The sequence below is a fragment of the Mesoplodon mirus genome (genome assembly GCF_964341445.2).
Source record: "Mesoplodon mirus genome assembly, chromosome: 14".
Lineage (NCBI taxonomy): Eukaryota > Metazoa > Chordata > Mammalia > Artiodactyla > Ziphiidae > Mesoplodon > Mesoplodon mirus.
The window spans coordinates 29,319,190-29,337,097 of record NC_138990.1 but is presented as its reverse complement, the minus strand read 5'-3'; the positions used below and the strand labels follow the sequence as shown (position 1 = coordinate 29,337,097).

The window sequence follows — 17,908 nt, the reverse complement described above, 5'->3', positions numbered from 1 at the left end:
GCAGGTGCCTCCATGGGGACGGGCAGGGACCAGCCATGCACAGATGCTAGCTGCCTCCTTCTGGAATGAGCTTGATTTCTAACAAAGGCCAAAAGTCAGGAGGTACCAAGTCCCATGATTAAGGTTGACTATCAGGTTAGAAAACATTGTTTTGGTTTGAAAGCCAGGTGTGACCTTAAAATAATGAAACCAATTTTCTCATGTGACTCATAAACTAATTTTGAAGGAAATGCCATGAACAGAGGCCACGTTCGTGGAGAGCACCTCTCAGGGAGACTTTTCAAGCAGAAACAGTTAAAATATGTAAGTTCTGGTGCATTGCGGCATGGAAATTATATGGTATGGACAAAAGTTTTCAAACATTTTCTGGTACCTGAATTATATTTAAAATGATTATTAGTAACAACTACTACTATACACTCAAACTTGTGAAGGCAGGTAGGAGTCTTTTGACAGTTTCATCACAATTTACGTGGTCTAATGTCTTTAAGGGGCAAACACACAACGTAAATGAGTGGGGCTCGTCAGGTGGTGGGTGGGAATGGGGGTTAAAGGAAGATTTAACTTAAAGGAAAAAAAGTCTGTCATATGAAAATAACCAAGTGTGTCCTCAATTATAAATGGTAGTTGACAGTCCGCCCAGGGACCAGGGAGACAAGAGGGAGTGGTGAGGACTGTGGCAAAGTAAAGATGCCAGAAACCCCAGATAAAAAGGGGTTGCTGTCCAGCTCCAGACACCTGTCTCCTGGTGGGGATGTAGTTCCACGTGGCTGGATAAGCCAGAAAGTCAGATTTTTTGGGTAAAATCTTTGTTTTATATATTTTCACAAAATGAGATTTGTGAGTTCTTATTCAAATTGCCCTTGTGCCAGTTCCTTAGGTTGCACAACCTGATTTTTTTTTTCATTTTGTTTGTTCTCGTTCTTTCTAAGGTACATCACAGATGATTTAATATACACGTACGTCGTGCCATCGTGACATGATTGCGGTCTTTGGGCAATAACCTCCATGAGACCAGAACACCACAGATGAAGAAATACTAAGTCGTCAGGCACTCAACACCCACCACCCTCCACCTTAAGAAGGTTTTATGGATCCCTTCTCCATCCCTCCCAAGAGCAGGACACCGGCTCTTCCTGACTCCCGGTTTTGCTGGTCCTTGGAAGGGAGGAGCCCCTCACTCACTAAGCAGGGCCTTCTCTTAAACAGTCACCCGACTGCTTCATGAGGGCACAGCCCCGCCTGCCCTCTACCTGCCTCTTCCCCAGCCCGGAAATCCAGCTTTCCCGGTTATGTGTAATCTGTCACACTCACAGTGTGGCTCTTCTCGCAAAATTATGAAGGATCAAGACCCTAAGTATAAGTTAAGTGATCGTTCTAGTGTTTCGGCGCCTGCTGTATGCCGAGATTTGGGGTGACAACGCCCAAACACACACAAGAGCTCAGCCTACTGGAGGGACTGGTCACATCAACAGATGAACTAACAGCCAACAGGGCTGGTGTTCTCATCAATGCAGACAATCTCCACGGGGGACACAGAGGGTGGGTCTCCAACCCTGCCCTGGGAACTGGGAAGCTTGACAAAAGAGGGGACATGAGCCATGTCCTCGAGGGTGGCAAGGAGTCCCCAGGGAGAGCAGGAGGGTGGAGAAGGGACATTCCAGGCACAGCGCAGAGGTGCAGGCGGCAGGGGACAGGGGTGTGTCCGGCGTCGCCACGAGGGTCCCTGGGCAGGTCGAGCTGTGGGGAGAGGGGTGGGGGCGGCAGATGGGGACAGAGGAAGACAGGCTGGTGACACCTTTGGGTGGATGGTGAGATTTACTCCACCAGGAAGTGGCCTCAACCGGGGCTGGGCCATCTCTACCTGATTGAACCAGATGCCACTGCAGATACTGGAGGACAAAACAGCTGAATACTATCAGTTTCTATGCTTCAGGCTACTAAATTTCAAGGTACACAGAGTGATGCTGTGGTGTCCACCTGGCCGTCCCGGCTGAGGGTCTGGCGGGGGACGGGAGGGCAAAACCGCTATAGTGGTTTACCGCATCCTTCCTGCCAAGGCCCCCATTTCAGGCACATGTGGCCCCCTTGGCCTCAAGCACCAGGAGCCTGTATTTGGCGATCCTTCTGGTGTTTCTAACCACTGCCCCCCTCTTTTCTGCTCCTGCACCCCCATTTAGGATCATCTGCAGCACAGTGGCGTCTTGGCAAAAACTTCAGGTATCACAGGACTTAAGACCCTGCATAGTAACTGACTGTTCATACGTTTGCCTTCCTGGATGGGCAGAGTGTATGCTGTTTCTTATGCAACTTTATATTTCCAGAGGCTGGCACAGTGCCAGGCACATAATCAGTTCTCAAAAATTAATAATAAACAAATCCAGGTCTGAATGAGACCCAAGAGAAGAGCATACGTGGAGACTGACCGGGGTGCAGCCCTGTCCTCCCCAGAGGCACATTGAGGGAGAAGCCTGATTCCTTCTCCCGGCCTGCAGTCTGTGCCCCGAGCATACCTGGTCTCCCCGGGAAGGAAGGTGATGGGCATGGTCTCTGGGCAGCCCTGGCCAGGGTGCCAGCTGGCTTTGCAGGCGGAGCAGAATTCCGTGTCGCAGGCTTTGCACTGTACCAGCTGCGGGGTCTGCAGCCCCATCTCCTGGAGCTGGCACACAGCCTGGCAGGTGGACGCCGGGCACCAAGTCCGACAGGGGTCCAGGAGCACCTCTGGCACAGGGAATAAAAACGGGCAAGTCAAACTCCGCAGGACCAAGGATCTGGCGGGGCTTCGGACTGATGGACACGGACTTCACGTATTTAAGGGAGAAAAGGAAATCAAGGTCAGATATAACATCCCCTTCACGATCCGGGACCCATCTGGCTCTACCTCCCCCCCCCAGCCACTCCCCACTTCCCACTCCACTCACTTGGGGGACAGCAGATCCCCAACTACCACCAGAGTCTTCGTGGCTCAGGAGCCCCTACACCCTGGAAGCCTCGTGGTCCAGGGACCACTCCTGCTCTCTGCCCACCTGCCCTGGGACATAGCTTCGTGCAGTCAGGCCCGTCCTCCAGGCTCGTAGCCTCACAACCTAGCCCAGTGTGGGGTGTGCATCGGGCATCCCAAAATATTGGTTAAGGATGGAAGGAAAAGAGGGAAGGGAGATGGCTGATTCTTCTTCTCACCAAAGGTCAGACCTCTGACTTATGACTGTCTCCCTCCCAAGTTCAAATCTAAGCCCTGAGCTAAGGCCTGTATGAAATTCACTCTTCAACAGCTGGCTTTCCCTCTGAAGTGGAGCCCATGTCACTAAGAAGCCTGATTTGATGAAATCAGTCAGGAAGTGGATTTTGAAAAACAACACCACAACCCTCCCATTCCTTCACATCTGCTTTCATATCTCGCATTTCTTTAAATAACGGTCCCGAGCTGTCCTTCACGTGAGCCTGGTTACTGGTTCCTTGGACCCTTTGTCCAGTGTGACTGGACTCTCAATGCAGGCCAGCGGGAGGGAGAGCTGGGCAGGAACCCACACGGATGCTGATGCAAGGCCAAAACGCCGCGAGGGAGGCCAAAGGATTCCAGGGTGTGTTCAAAGGCCTACAAGTCAGCCACTGAGGGCCGCTCTTGAGAAGGAATGGACTGCATTGTGCTGGGAACTTGGAAGCAGTGAAAGGCCCTTGCAGGCTTCTCGGCCACATGACCAGCGATGGCCAGGGTGGGTGGGTTCACCCACATCAGAGACAGGATTTGTAGGCACTGGGACCTCCAACAGGCTGGGGCTGTCATGAGCTGCAGGCACCCGGGCCTCACCTCAACAGGCCACCCGTGTGTTTGCCATGCTCCCCAATCAAATGTGGATTCAGCCTGCATGAATGAGCTCCTGTCAGGTACAACTGGACTAAAACCCATCTCACCGTCCAATCCGGGGGCTAACAGTAGGTATTTCAGTCTTTGAGGGCCATGAGGTCTCCATCCAACTCCTCAGCTCTGCTGTGGTAGCACAAAGGCATCTGTGTCGATCCGTAAATGAGTGTCCCAATAAAACTTGATTTATAACCCCAAGCCAGGGGCCGTACTAATTTGACCCACTGGCCATGGCTGGCCAACTCCTAATCTAATCTAACTTTTTTTAAAAGGTGAATTAATCAACAGCACAAAAGTATCAAATTGGTAGGCCTGGCAGAAGCTTTAGAAGACTTACTAATACAAAGGAACACCTGCATTCAGGAAAATGTGATACTTTTTAATTGTTTTTCTTTATAATAAGGTAAAATCTTCCTGATGCCCCTAATAATGTGTGAAGGAGTAAAATTCGCTCTTGTCACGATGAGCTGAGAGTGCTGGCTTTTCTAAGACTGTCTCTGGCTGTCCAATCCGAGGTGGTGGTTTTCTGGGAAAACGCACGTATGTGGGGCAGTGGCCTGCAGGCCCCTGGGCTGAGGAGGCAGGAGGAAGGCAGAGGAAGAGATGCAGAGGCGGCCTGGGGCACCAGGGGAAACACCAACGGCCGCTGCCCCAGGGTCCTGTGCCTTTTAGCAGGCGGCCCTCCCCCTCCACCATCTGGAATTTCTCTAAGAGCTCTGCCTCCAGTGCTGGTGTGCTGGTGAGTGAGCCAGGGTTTGCCGCACCTACATCACGGGGCCCCTATGTGCCCGGCCCCCGAGGGCAGTGCTGCGGGATGTGCGCGCTCAGCCTGCCAGCAGCAGAACACAAGCAGGTATGTCCTCAGCGGGGTCTGTTTCCCTGCCAACTTGACAGGGTGTTTAGTGCTGTTGCCCCTAAAGGGACAACACTGTCCAGTTTAGACCCTTCCGGTTCCCACCACTCCCCGCTTCTGCTCTGAGGAGGCTGTGACATCAGGAGGGGACCAGCAGAATCTCTGCCTGCGTCTCACGGCAGAGCGCCATCTTCCGTCCACTCCTCTTAGATGGCACGCGTGGCTGCCGGTGGGGGGGAGGGGGGGCCTTTTCATGAAAGGCCCAATTATATCATGCAGCGCACAGCAGAGGAGACCTAGTTAGGGTTTCCATGGTAACGACTTCAACTGTTCGACCTGTGTCCTTATGGCACCGCCCATCCCTATGGGAGAGACTCCCTGTGGGAGACGTAGAGGGCAAACACTCTGCCCCACGGATCTGCGAGCTCAGAACACCCTTCCGTCGTGCTGCCGGCACACATGCCCCTATGGGCACAGCCTGGGCTCCTCTCTCAGACGTCTATTAGAATTCTACATCATCACCCCGCTGCTGGAGTCTGCCAGCTGGATGTACAAGATGGGATGCAATCAACAGGAAAATCCACACCAGGCAACAGCAGAGGTTTTCTTTCCAGGATATGTTTGTACATACATATCTATGTCTGTCTATCTATCTATATATTACATATATATCTTATACTATACATTAGATACATTATATCATATGATATAACTATTACAAATACTGTATCTAATATTTATATATACACATATTTGTATATATTTTCACACAAGGCAAGCAGTGTATTTTCTGGCACACTAGAAGAAACTCATCTTCACTCCCATCTCCCAAAGGTATATTCATAATAGATTAATGAAGCAGTTCCCTAATAGCTCTACTTATCAAAAAGCCCAAGACTCTTTTAAAAGATGTTTTTCTTTCCTTTTTTTTTAACATCTTTATTGGAGTATAATTGCTTCACAATACTGTGTTAGTTTCTGTTGTACAACAAAGTGAATTAGCCATATGCATACATATATCCCCATATCTCCTCCCTCTTGCATCTCCCTCCCACCCCCCCCATCCCACCCCTCTAGGTGGTCACAAAGCACCGAGCTGATCTCCCTGTGCTATGCGGCTGCTTCCCACTAGCTATCTGTTTTACATTTGGTGGTGTATATATGTCCATGCCACTCTCTCACTTCATCCCAGCTTACCCTTCCCCCTCCCCATGTCCTCAAGTCCATTCTCTACGTCTGCGTCTTTATTCCTGTCCTGCCCCTAAGTTCTTCAGAATCATTTTTTTTTAGATTCCATACATATGTGTTAGCATACCATATTTGTTTTTCTCTTTCTGACTTACTTCACTCTGTATGACAGACTCTAGGTCCATGCACCTCATTACAAATAACTCAATTTTGTTTCTTTTTATGGCTGAGTAATATTCCATTGTATATATGTGCCACATAAAGATGTTTTTCTTTCTTAAACACAACTGTCCTTTGAGAAGCACACTGTGGAGGGCCCAGCATCCCCGTTTATACTGGTCCATTCTCACTGCCCTGGATATATAAACAAACGCCTGCAGCGTGGTGTGGTCGGTGCTCAAATAGGAGCTCGTGTGTAGTCCAGTGGGGCATGCAGGCAAGGGCGATGGACCTTCCCTGGAAGCTTGTTTGTTCCCAGCCTTGGGGGTCTTCCAGTTGGGAGAGTAGGTGCTCAGAAAGCACCTCACAGCCTCCCTCCTGGCTTCCTGCTTCCCAAGGACCTGGCTGGAGGAGTGGGGAAACTCAGATTGAAATCAAGGCTCTGATATAAGATGAGACATGCAAAGTTCACAGGAAGACAGTGTTTGAAACTTTAACCATAGGACTTTTTAGTAACTAAAGGTTGTCAGAAAATCATGGCAACTGTCAGTTTTAGTCCAGTCACCATCCTCATTTGAAAATGAATTTCAAAGGGAGAGAGTACATTGAAAGTTACTCACTGATCCTGTCTCAGAATTTGCTCAGTGACCAGCTATAATCAATAGCTGTATTTTATTAACCCTAACATTTTAACATTTCATTCAGACCGGTCTCTGGTCTTATTAAGTCCGAGTTCTTTTTGTGTTTTTTGCTGCTTTGAATGTAATGCTAGAAAAATGTTTTAAAGTGATGGGTTTGAGATATTTTTTTAACCTAAGTCGAGTTGGGTTCATTATTATGCAAAGGAAAAAAAAATCTTTGACTAAGCTAAAGTTCGGAAGAAATAACACAGTTAAAATTATTATGTAGGAATATTTACCCAGCTGCGTTTTTAAATTCAATGTCATAGAAAGTTCATTTTCTTGTAACCCAAATAACTGCCAGTTTCTCTCAAGATTCCCACTGGAAAATGTTTTCAGAAGACGCTCAAAGTCTCAGAAATCCAAATTAATTTTATTGCTCCACATACTGACTTTTGTATCACATGGCATTATATTTAAGCTATAAACTGCCCCAAACCAAACAATATATGGCATTTAAATAAATAAACTCTTGAAAACAAATTTCAATGCCATCAAAAATCCTGTTTGATTTTTTTTAGGTTGGCCACACATTACCTTTTATTTTTTTCCTTGAGAAGTGAGCCTCAAGAGGAAATGCAGCTATCTTTAGCATTTCTTAAAAAAAAAAAAAGAAAACTTTCCACATTCAGCTAAACTAAGAGTCTCTGGACACTTTCCTCTAGTCTATTCCGCATTCCATTCCCATCCTGATGGTGTTTTCCTGTAAACACGCCACCCAGGGCTGCATCTCTCATAAATGCCTGATCCAGGCAAGGACTGAGAACCAGTCCAGGAAGAGCGGGGAGCAAACTTCAGTGCTCACAAACTGAGCTGAAAATTTTACAATCCGGATGCAGCATCTTCACAATAAAGTTTTACATACAGAGCATCTTCTACCCATGTCTTATTCTGCTCCTTTTCAGATGAGCCCAAGGTCCAGAATATATATGAAAACGAGGCCAAACAGAATCCACAGACACTTTAAAATACCATGTTATGATCCTGAAGTATTTCAGACAGTAAAGAGAAAGACCCATTCCGGACGGTCCGCATGTCTGAACTCTGGAGCAGCCCGGCTCCAGCCAGCAGGGCTGGGCAGGGCACTGCGGGGGACCTGGTCCACATCCCACCCCACTACCCACCAGAGATGGAAACCAGGGCGCGTCCGTTAGCCTCTGTGGGTGTCAGGTTAACAGACAACCTTGTCGGGCTGTTGGGAGACTTGGTGAACTAAGGACTCAGCACCCACTGGTCCCAGCGTTCATGAGGCAACCTGTGAAGGCGATGGACATGCGTGCGGTCAGGATGGTGAGCGCCACGATTCCACCCTGCCTGAGCTCAGGACTTGCTTCCAGGCCTTTGTATCTTTTAAATTCTCCGGAGGTCTAAGAATTAGTTCTCAGACTGTTAGGCCTTAACCTGGCTGGAGAATAATGCCCCACGACGGTCTCTTTAAACTACCCCCAAAATCCCAAACCCCTAGAAGCAAGCTGTGTTTCATGAATCTTTCCTGTTCCTAACTAGAACTCCAGCAGAGGCCTTCCAACTATGAGCTCTGCAGAGAATTCAAATGACAGCTGAACTTTAGAAGTCTAATTTACATCAATGTTTTCACTTCTGCTGTAGTCAAATGATATATAATCACAGTCACCAAAAGCACTCCCCCAGGTTACCCGGATTCTGTCACAGAAATCATAACTGGCTAAGACACTGGGGCACCTACCTCTTTCAAATTGTAGCTTTTTGTATCTTTGCATGATTTCAGCTGCAACCATACACTCAATCTAAGGGAAAAAAGAAAAAGGAGTATAGCAATCTGAGGGCTAGACTACAATACCAGGTCAGCCTAGACAGAACCCATAACCCCCGATCCGCTGAGGAGCCCATGCGCGTGCACCCCAGTTTCCCCAGCTGAACGTGCCTCGTTCTCCTGTAGGTGGCCCTGTTTGGGGCAGGCAGCATCAGGGCAGCTAATGGCAGTTTCCAATCCTTCTTTGATCAAGAGTTCCACATACTGTTTCAGGCACTGAAAAAAAGAGAAAAAAACAGAGAAATATCTGTAAACATCTTTACTTCCTTAAGGCTGAAGGAGCAGTGAGGCATTAAAAAAAAAAAAAAGAACAAATCAAGAACATTGTTCCAATACTTTTTTTGTATATTTGCCATGTAGCCATAGCAACGACCAAATTAGGGGTTGTATTCACTCAACAAATATTTGCGGGGTACCTCTTCTGCACCGGGACTAGGGAGGCGGGCTGGACCCCTGGGCCCGACCTCGGCAAACACCATGCCAGTGCGCCCAGGGCAGGAGCAGAGGCATCGAGGGAATCGGGGAAGCCGCGTCCCTCAGACACACATCAGACGTCAGGCGCCATGCTCAGTCCCCTATATTCCATTGTTTCATGTGCTCCTTAGAACATTCTCGCAGGAAAGGTGTGACCATGTCATCACTCAGGTGTGAACACTGAGTCACCAAAGAAGGAACTGCCAGCTTACCCTGACAGCAAGGGCAGAGCCCAGATTCCAACCCAGCCTCACCTGCCTCTAAATCGCCCCTGCACCCCCCACCGAGAACCCAGGTATGGCTGCCCATCCTCCTTCAGTGACCCCTTACTTACTGGGCAATTACTTGCTACCACCTTCCCCTACTTGGCAGTCTGGCTGGACATCTGAAGTAAGTCAGAAAAATCAGTGAGGGACACAAAGCAAAGTTCATACCAAAGTGAGGAGGCCTTTCCCAACGCCGGTTTACTCTTGCTTCACTGTCTGCTAGTTGTAGAAATCCAATACTCCCTTAAAAAGCACTTTGTAAACAACAAGTAGAAGGAAGGTCATGACCTTCCCTAGTTGCAAGCTCACTACCAAATGTGACTGAGACAAACACTGAAGCGCTTACGTCAGAACTCAAAGAGCATGGGAAACCAGACCTTGCAGTGAAAGGACAGCAAAGCACAATATCTCACCAGCATCTCCAAACCTCCTTTCAGTCACAGCCCAGTGTAATACTGGGGCTCATAACTCCACCACCACTACACTATTATAATAACACTATTACGTGTCATAGTGATTCATCAAGAAAAGCACAAAAACTGTTGGTGGGAATGTAAATTGATACGGCCACTATGGAGAACAGTATGGAGGTTCCTTAAAAAACTAAAAATGGAGTTACCATATGATCCAGCAATCCCACTCCTGGGCATATACCCAGAGAAAACCATAATTCAAAAAGACACATGCACCCCAATGTTCATTGCAGCACTATTTACAATAGCCAGGACATGGAAACAACCTAAATGCCCATCGACAGACGAATGGATAAAGAAGATGTGGTATATATATACAATGGAATGTTACTCAGCCATAAAAAGGAATGAAATTGGGGCATTTGTAGAGACGTGGATGGATCTAGAGACTGTCATACAGAGTGAAGTAAGTCAGAAAGAGAAAAACAAATATTGTATATTAATGCATATATGTGGAACCTAGAAAAAAGGTACAGATGAACCGGTCTGCAGGGCAGAAATCGAGACACAGATGTAGAGAACAAATGTATGGACACCAATGTGGAGAAGCGGCAGGGGGTGTGGTGATGGGATGAATTGGGTGATTGGGATTGACATGTACACACTGATGTGTATAAAATTGATGACTAATAAGAACCTGCTGAATAAAAAAAAATAAAATAAAATTCAAAATTCAAAAAAAAAAAAAAAGAAAGAAAAGCACATAAGCTGTTTCCTAAGCCTCTTCCTCCCCTCAAAATGTCTAATCCATTTCATTATAAGAATGCATGGTTACTAGGAACGGATGGGCCTAAAATCAGATCCAGCTGCAGTTTCCACTGGTTCTGTGCTTTGAACAAGTCTGCCTCTCTACCAGCCTCATTTTCTGGACCTGCATTTTAGGGTGGTTCAGCCTACCTCATGGTGGAGTCGAAAGAATATTGTGCAAGAGAAAGAGGTCAAGGACCTCCCTGATGGCTCATTGGTTAGGAGTCTGCCTGTCAATGCAGGGGACACGGGTTCGAGCCCTGGTCCGGGAAGACCCCACATGCCGCGGAGCAACTAAGCCCGAGCACCACAACTACTGAGCCTGTGCTCTAGAGCCCACAAGCCACAACTACTGAGCCCACGTGCCACAATTACTGAGCCCATGCGCCTAGAGCCCGTGCTCTGCAACAAAGAGAAGTCACTGCAAGGAGAAGCCCGCGCAACGCAATGAAGAGTAACCCCCGCTCGCTGCAACTAGAGAAAGCCCGCACGGAGCAACGAAGACCCAACACAGCCTAAATAAATAAATAAATAAATAAATAAATTTATATTAAAAAACAAAAAGAGAAAGAGTCTAGAAGACTACATGGAAAAGCGTGTATGCTCAATATATAAATGACAATTGATCTAAATGGGTAATTCTCACCATTTTAGCAAACCAGAATATTTCATTCACTAAAGACTCTAAAGATGGCAATTTCTTTAAAAAATAGAAACCAAGGTAATCCTCGAAAAGACCCATCTCCTACAGCCTCTCTCAAGAGCACTGAACAGAACGCTAAGACTCCACGTGTCAGTTGCAGCCTCGGTGCCTACGACCCAAGGGCCCCATATCCCTCTGTCCTGTCCAAGCTCCCTGTGACCACGCGGGCCCTGAACTTGGGTTTTTCCCAGATCGTCTAGGTCTCCCCAACGCAGTTATGATGAAGAGAGCTCCAGAGAACCGAGTGAGGACGAGCCTAGTCCTGGCACTCCCTCTGAGGCCTCAGATGGCAGAGGTTTCAGAGGTAAACTCATCAAAGCCAACACAGGAGCTTCCCAGAACGAGGGAGGGGCAGGGGAGGAGGGAGGGGGTCACGCCGAGCCTCCATCAGGCCTGCAACTCTCTGGGAAGATGGCACCGTGGTTTGGTGGTGCGCTGAACGCCTACAGCAAGGTCTGTTCACAGTGGGAAGTGACTGGAAAGCTAGTGTCCTGTGTGGGGCTGGGGGCAGAGGCTGAGGAAGAGAAACACCGCAGGCTTCAGAGCTACAGAGACACCTGGAATCCCCGCCCTTCCAGGCAGAGCCGCGGACCGGTGATGTGATGAGTTTGGGCCACAGCCCCCTTGACTACAGAATACGGATGCCCATCTTGCTGGGCTTTTGCAACCGTAAGAAAGAAACTAGGTAAAAGCACCTGGCACAGTTCCCAACACACGGACCAGCTAAGTAAGAGGGACTGCTGTTACCTGCGGTGTGTCTATCTGGGTGACAGATGTCTTACAGGTGAAAAAAAAAATCAAAACCTTAGCAACAAGATCATTATTTTACTTTCTACAATTAAGTTTGTCTAAATTGAGTCTCTGGAGGACACTGGAATGCCGTAAAATGATAAAATGCTGAAAACTCTCACAATACTGTGCAGAGAAGTACATGATGAGAGATTTACAAAATGCAGCAATGAAAGCTGGTGTGACGTACATATCCGGGGGCATCTCTGAGTCTAAACGACGCTGTTGAAGAGACCGCACGTATCAACGAGCAGTGTGTCATGTCTGTGGAGGACTACCCAGGAGCGTATGTCCTATGCCATTAGCAGGCCGCTATGCAATTTGCAAAATGACTGTGCTCTGGAAGCATCCATTTGTTTACTATATAAAAAGAGATGAGGATCCAAGTGTCTGACCAAGCATCCATCGAAAACAAGCCCGGGCTTCCTCCAGATATAAAGCAGGCCATGACTCACAAGCTATGTTTTTCAATCTAATAGCAAAAAGATGTCTTGAAATGAGCACAAAATAATGCCAGAGAAACCTCAGTCAAGATATACAGGACAAAGGCAGACACTGATGTATTGATATTTCCTCCTATCATATTAGTTATAGCTCTCTGTAACCAAATGCCTCAGGACCCTGTGTTAATCACTACCTGTATTAGCCAACTAAACAAACAGGAGGCTCTTGGGAGGCGATAATCACTCCCATTTTATGGAGGAGAGAGCAAAGCTCAGGGAGGTTAGAAACGGGCCCAGAGTTATTTGTAATGAGGTGGGTGGACCTAGAGTCTGTCCTACAGAGTGAAGTAAGTCAGAAAGAGAAAGACAAATACCGTATGCTAACACATATATATGGAATTTAAGAAAAAAAATGTCATGAAGAACCTAGGGGTAAAACAGGAATAAAGGCACAGACCTACTTGAGAATGGACTTGAGGATATGGGGAGGGGGAAGGGTAAGCTGCGACGAAGTGAGAGAGAGGCATGGACATATATACACTACCAAACGTAAGGTAGATAGCTAGTGGGAAGCAGCCGCATAGCACAGGGAGATCAGCTCAGTGCTTTGTGACCACCTAGAGAGGAGGGATAGGGAGGGTGGGAGGGAGGGAGACGCAAGAGGGAAGGGATATGGGAACAGATGTATATGTATAACTGATTCACTTTGTTATAAAGCAGAAACTAAAAAAAAAAAAAAAAAAAAAAAACGGGCCCAGAGGTGGAGTCTGTAAGTGTAGGAGCTCGAGCTCAAACCCACGTGTGCCTGACTCCAAAGAGGTGAGGGTTTTGTTTTTTTAAACTCTGCCTTCTTCCTCCCCAATCAAGAGCTCTTTCATAAGCAATCATTTATTACTTATTTTCTGTTACCTCATGAGGTTTTTTTTTTTTCTTTCAGTACAAAGCATTGTGGCAAAGTCTGAGTCAAACTAGACTGTGTCTTTATGTGTCCCTGATGCTTGGATGCCAGGACATTCCACGACATCAAGACCCCAAGGCCCCTGTGGGAAAAGATGCGTGTGCAGATCCTTAAGACACACTGTGCTGGGGCTCCAGTGGGGTCCCACCTCAGGGGCGCGGGTGGTCAGGAAGGCATCCCAGAGATGGAAAGCTGGCCAGAGGGACAAGACGTCCCAGCAAAGGAGCGTCTACCACACAAAGGGCAGGAGGAGGGAGGGGGGCTGTAGAGAGCCGCAGAATGTTCCAGGCCTTTCGTTTTCCACTCTGTCATCCAACTCTTTGAAACCCGGTCCAAAGGCAGAGGCAGCACTGCTGATCTGCTAAGGTACCTCCGCTGTGCTAGAATTTTTCTGCCAAGGAGAAGGGGGCCACAGGGACACCTCTGCCTGCTGTAAAGTCTGCAGCAGGCCTGAAATTCATCTGTTTTCTCCCTTGGAGGCCTGCTGGCTACCGATGATGCTAACAGCCGAAAGAAACCTCCAGAAACTGTGCTCAGAGGTGCCTGAGTAGCTTCTGCTCACTAAGATCCACTGTTTACGAACAGTCCGTGCAGGCAGGTCCAAACTGTGGTGGGGCCCCTACGAACAGTGTTCAAACAGCAAGGACCCTGGAATCCCCGCCCTGGGTTGGGATGCCAGCGAACCCGCTTGCCAGATGTGTGACTGGAGCCGGAGCTGTGCCTCTCTGAGCCCCCTTCCTCCACGGTGTGGGATGAGACAAGCCTGGCTGACAGAAAAGGGTGCCTCTACAGTCGGTGCCCCAGGGTCCACAGTGCTCCGGCACGGCGACCGCACACGCACCACGTGTTCTGCTCGGCATCCCCTCAGCCTCCATCGCCGAGGGTCTGCCTACCTTCCTCCCCCATTAGAAGGCAGGCACTTTGGAAGCAAGAACGGCTTATCTCTCCAGTCCCTGTGCCTGTGAGTGCTGGTAGAAAGCAAGGGATTAACGACACCGCAGGGAAAGGCAGATGCCAACATCTGGGGAGCTGAGCGCTCACACACACGACAAGCCGACACCCACATGGACACGGACACTCGGCAGCCGTGCAGAGGAGGGGAGACCCGTGGCGGTGTGGACCTCAGGTCACTGCCAAAGAGCAACTGGACGGCGTGGCATCCCAGGCGTCTCTGCAGGCGGGGAGGGCAAGCCCTTCCTCACAGAGCTGTCCTCAGGGAGGCGGGAGCCACCGCCTGGCACAGCAGGCATGACAAGGATGCTTTATGCATCCCCCCCCCGCCCCCTGGCCATGCCACCAGGAGCTGGAAACCTGAGCAGGCCACCCAGCCGGCCCCGTGGTGAATGTTCTGGCAGCGACGCTGCTCCGGGCTGCAGGAATGTGACTTTACCCAAAGCAGGGGAGTCCAGAGTATGAAGGTTGCTTTTGTAAAATTTTTAGAGGAAAACAAAATTCAGACTTACTTTCTACCCAAAGAAACCCCCCAGAAAACAAAACCCAGCTCTCATCTACGTGTCCTCTTCGTCCTCTGCTCTTGACAAACCACAGGATCTGCTGTCTCCTGGACTAAGCTCCCCTGAGCTCCGACCCCTCGGCTTTGCTGAAGGCCAGGTGCAGCCCCACGGTCAGCCCTGCTCCAGGTAACCTCGGTGCTCTGGTCCCCGGCTGTCCTTGGGCCTTTCTGGGGAGAAGACACCATTCTCTCCTCCGCAGGGAGGGCGCTCTCCTCACCCTTGGGCTTCTAAACGAGCTGCAGGAGACGCCGTGTGTGTAAGACAAGGTCTCCCTTCTCCTAAGCCGTGGAGAAGCAAGTGTGAGCATTTTACCAAACCACATCACCTTCATCACCAAGACCTCCCAGGGAATGCCAGACAGAGCTGGCTGTGGTGGGCAGGGTTAACGTATGGAAATCAGAGTCAGGGACACGAAAGGGTCCTCCCTTTCAACCACTCAACAGATATTCATTTACTCTGCATCAAAAGTCCAAGAGGCTGGAAATGCAGAAGCAACAGATAAACCTTGGGCTGAACTCTTCCTGAAAGTAGAATGAGTGTGTTTCATGTGCAGTTGTGTGGGATCTGTGTGTTGTGTGCATGTGAATTTAAGAAGGCACGTGAGAGAAGGGGATGCAAGGATAGGACGAGTTTGAGGGTCTGAGGGTGTGACAATGGCAGTACATGGGCAACGGCTCAGAATCGGTGGTACCTGAGGGCTAATTCTAACAGAGGGGTACTCTGTTCACCCAGCCTCGTTAGGTTCAGCTGTCTAGATTTTCCAAATGACTGAAGATTATTCCATCGAATGGAGAAACCAAGACTTTTGTTTGTCTTTTATCTCATGAATACGAAGGGGCTGGGGAGACCGAGAATGCCCATTTGGGTGCCTTGCCATCAATGGGGCAGGGTTCCAGGACCCTGACTGCAGCAGGATGCGGATGGGCCTCCTGCAAGAGAACAGGGAGGTCGGCTTTGAGATTCAGAATCAAGTGCACAAAACGGGGAGAGAGAGAGAGGGACCCAAGTGTCCTTCCTGGGTAGGAAGGTACTGAGATCTGGGGGCGTGAGAAGGAAGCCCAGTGCCCGTGAGCCAAAACATGGCCTGCAAATGCCTCCCAGCAGCCCTTCAGTTCTTTGTCATGTTTGTCAGCAAAGCTGATACCAGGAGTCAGCACTTTCTTCTGCATGGTTTATGCACACGCATCAGGTTTTAATGCAAAAAGCAAATGCACTGGAGTCAAGGCACACCCAGTGAACGTTCTAGAGCAGCTCGTCCCATCTTTCTGAGCTGCAGTGTCTCTTTGAGGAGATGGAGAATCCCGCCCACTTTGCAGGGTCTTATGGGAAGCGTGGCCATGTTGCAAGGCACGGGGTAAACCACCAGCAATCAGAGAAGCTGTTTTTTCACCCACAAGGTGAAGTTTTAAGGGGACCCTAAATCCAGACGTAAAAATGAAAACCACGCCTGTGGAGCCTGTGAGCAGTGCCCCAACTCGCCGGCCCCAAGAGCAGGATCAATGACAGTCACACAGCCAAGGAGGCCAGAGGGTTTCCTGGGAACACACGTGTCTTCTTCACCCACAAGTTACCAAGAGAGATACCCTCGCTCTACCTGTGGACAGCGCAGGGTGAGGACGTGCCGTCTGCAGCTGCTACCATTTTGTTACCATCACTGGGAGCCCCAGCTCTGCAGGCTTCCTGGGTCACGGGCGGGACCCTCATGCCACCTGAAGCGCTTAATGCCTACACAAAGGCAGTGCCAGTGGGACTGGCAAAGGACAATGTCCGTGCAGTGTCATGGACACAAACATGTGTCATGGTCATGCCACGTTAGTACCTGGTAGGCACATATTTCTGGTACTCGAGTAATTTGGGGAGACGCAAGTTAAATCAACAGTTGTCCCTTGTGTGGATTCCTCGGGGCTTGCTTTGTGCCCTTGGGCACCCAGAGTGTCCCAGGGGTAAGGGTACAGAGAGGGACACGGCATGCTGTGTGCAGTAAATCCACTGAACCACACAGATCGTCTGAGTGCATCTTTGAGGACAAGCGTTCCTCAGGACACACACTTGGGGAAAGCTGCCCAGAGCTCCTTCAGATCCCTGCGGTTCTAAGTCCCAGCTCAGAAGCAAGATGGAGAGGATCTGAGCCTCCACGTGGCAACTGCTTCACACGTGTGCTTCCTGAACCTCAGGGTAAACTCCGTTCAGCTCCATTATACAGATGAGGCACACAAGGGAGGCTGAGGTCAGAAATAGCTTGCGTTTCAGTGCCCTGATGCCTGACCCCAAACACCAGGCTTTCCCCTCGAGCCCCTTCCTCCTTGAGGCCAATCTACCTCAGACCTAAAGCCCATAATTCTCTAGTAGTTTTTATTTGAAGAGTGCCCCCTTTCAGCTTTGCACAATTTTCTCTCTTCACTCTTTCCTACCTTCCCAGGTCTGTCCCCAGGAAAAAGACAGTGGCAGTTCTGCTGGCTGGGGGACCCTGAGGCCTACACAGAGGGGACGGCAGGTGACGGAAGCCCTCGGGGACACGGGCGCCTTCCCCCAGTCTGCAACATGCAGGTGTTTCCTGTGCTTCATGTTGCAGGGAGCTGCGGACACAAGTAAGCCTGCCTCAACATCTTAATTTTTAATAAATGGCTGTGAGAAAACAATCACAGCTGTCACCTGTTTCTCAGTGCTCCCAGCAAACCCCTCTTTGAGAAAACAATGTTATTTTCCTCTATTCACAGTCCCTGACTTAAATTAAGTGTTTGATCTGAATTAGACTTGCTTATTTATTTTCACTACTATGCTCTAGAAATAGAAAACTATAACAATGACAACAAATGAAAGGCTGGGTAAAACCATGCCAGGGTGAATGGGCGACCTCACAGTGGAAGAAAAGAAGCCGTGGTCCCATGAGGCCCTCCCCACACGACGCAGGCAGGGGACGGCGAGTGGCAGCAAGCTCGCCTACAGGCACATCTGCAGACGGGAATCAAGCCAATTGGTTGAGATTGCGGAAAACTTCCCTTCAGGC

At 49.1% G+C, this 17,908-nt stretch overlaps 1 protein-coding gene across 10 annotated transcripts in view; it reads right to left on the bottom strand.

Annotated features, from left to right (window-relative positions):
* Window positions 1-17,908, bottom strand: part of RNF144A (ring finger protein 144A) — a 117,157-nt gene that overhangs the window by 19,441 nt on the left and 79,808 nt on the right. For all 10 annotated transcript variants that reach the window (XM_082642938.1, XM_082642942.1, XM_082642934.1 and 7 more), the window contains 3 exons: window positions 8,646-8,750; window positions 8,448-8,508; window positions 2,514-2,721 (listed from right to left, as the gene is read on the bottom strand). In XM_082642938.1, coding sequence (XP_082499064.1) covers window positions 2,514-2,721; window positions 8,448-8,508; window positions 8,646-8,750 — 374 coding nt within the window. The remainder of the gene's footprint in view (window positions 1-2,513; window positions 2,722-8,447; window positions 8,509-8,645; window positions 8,751-17,908) is intronic.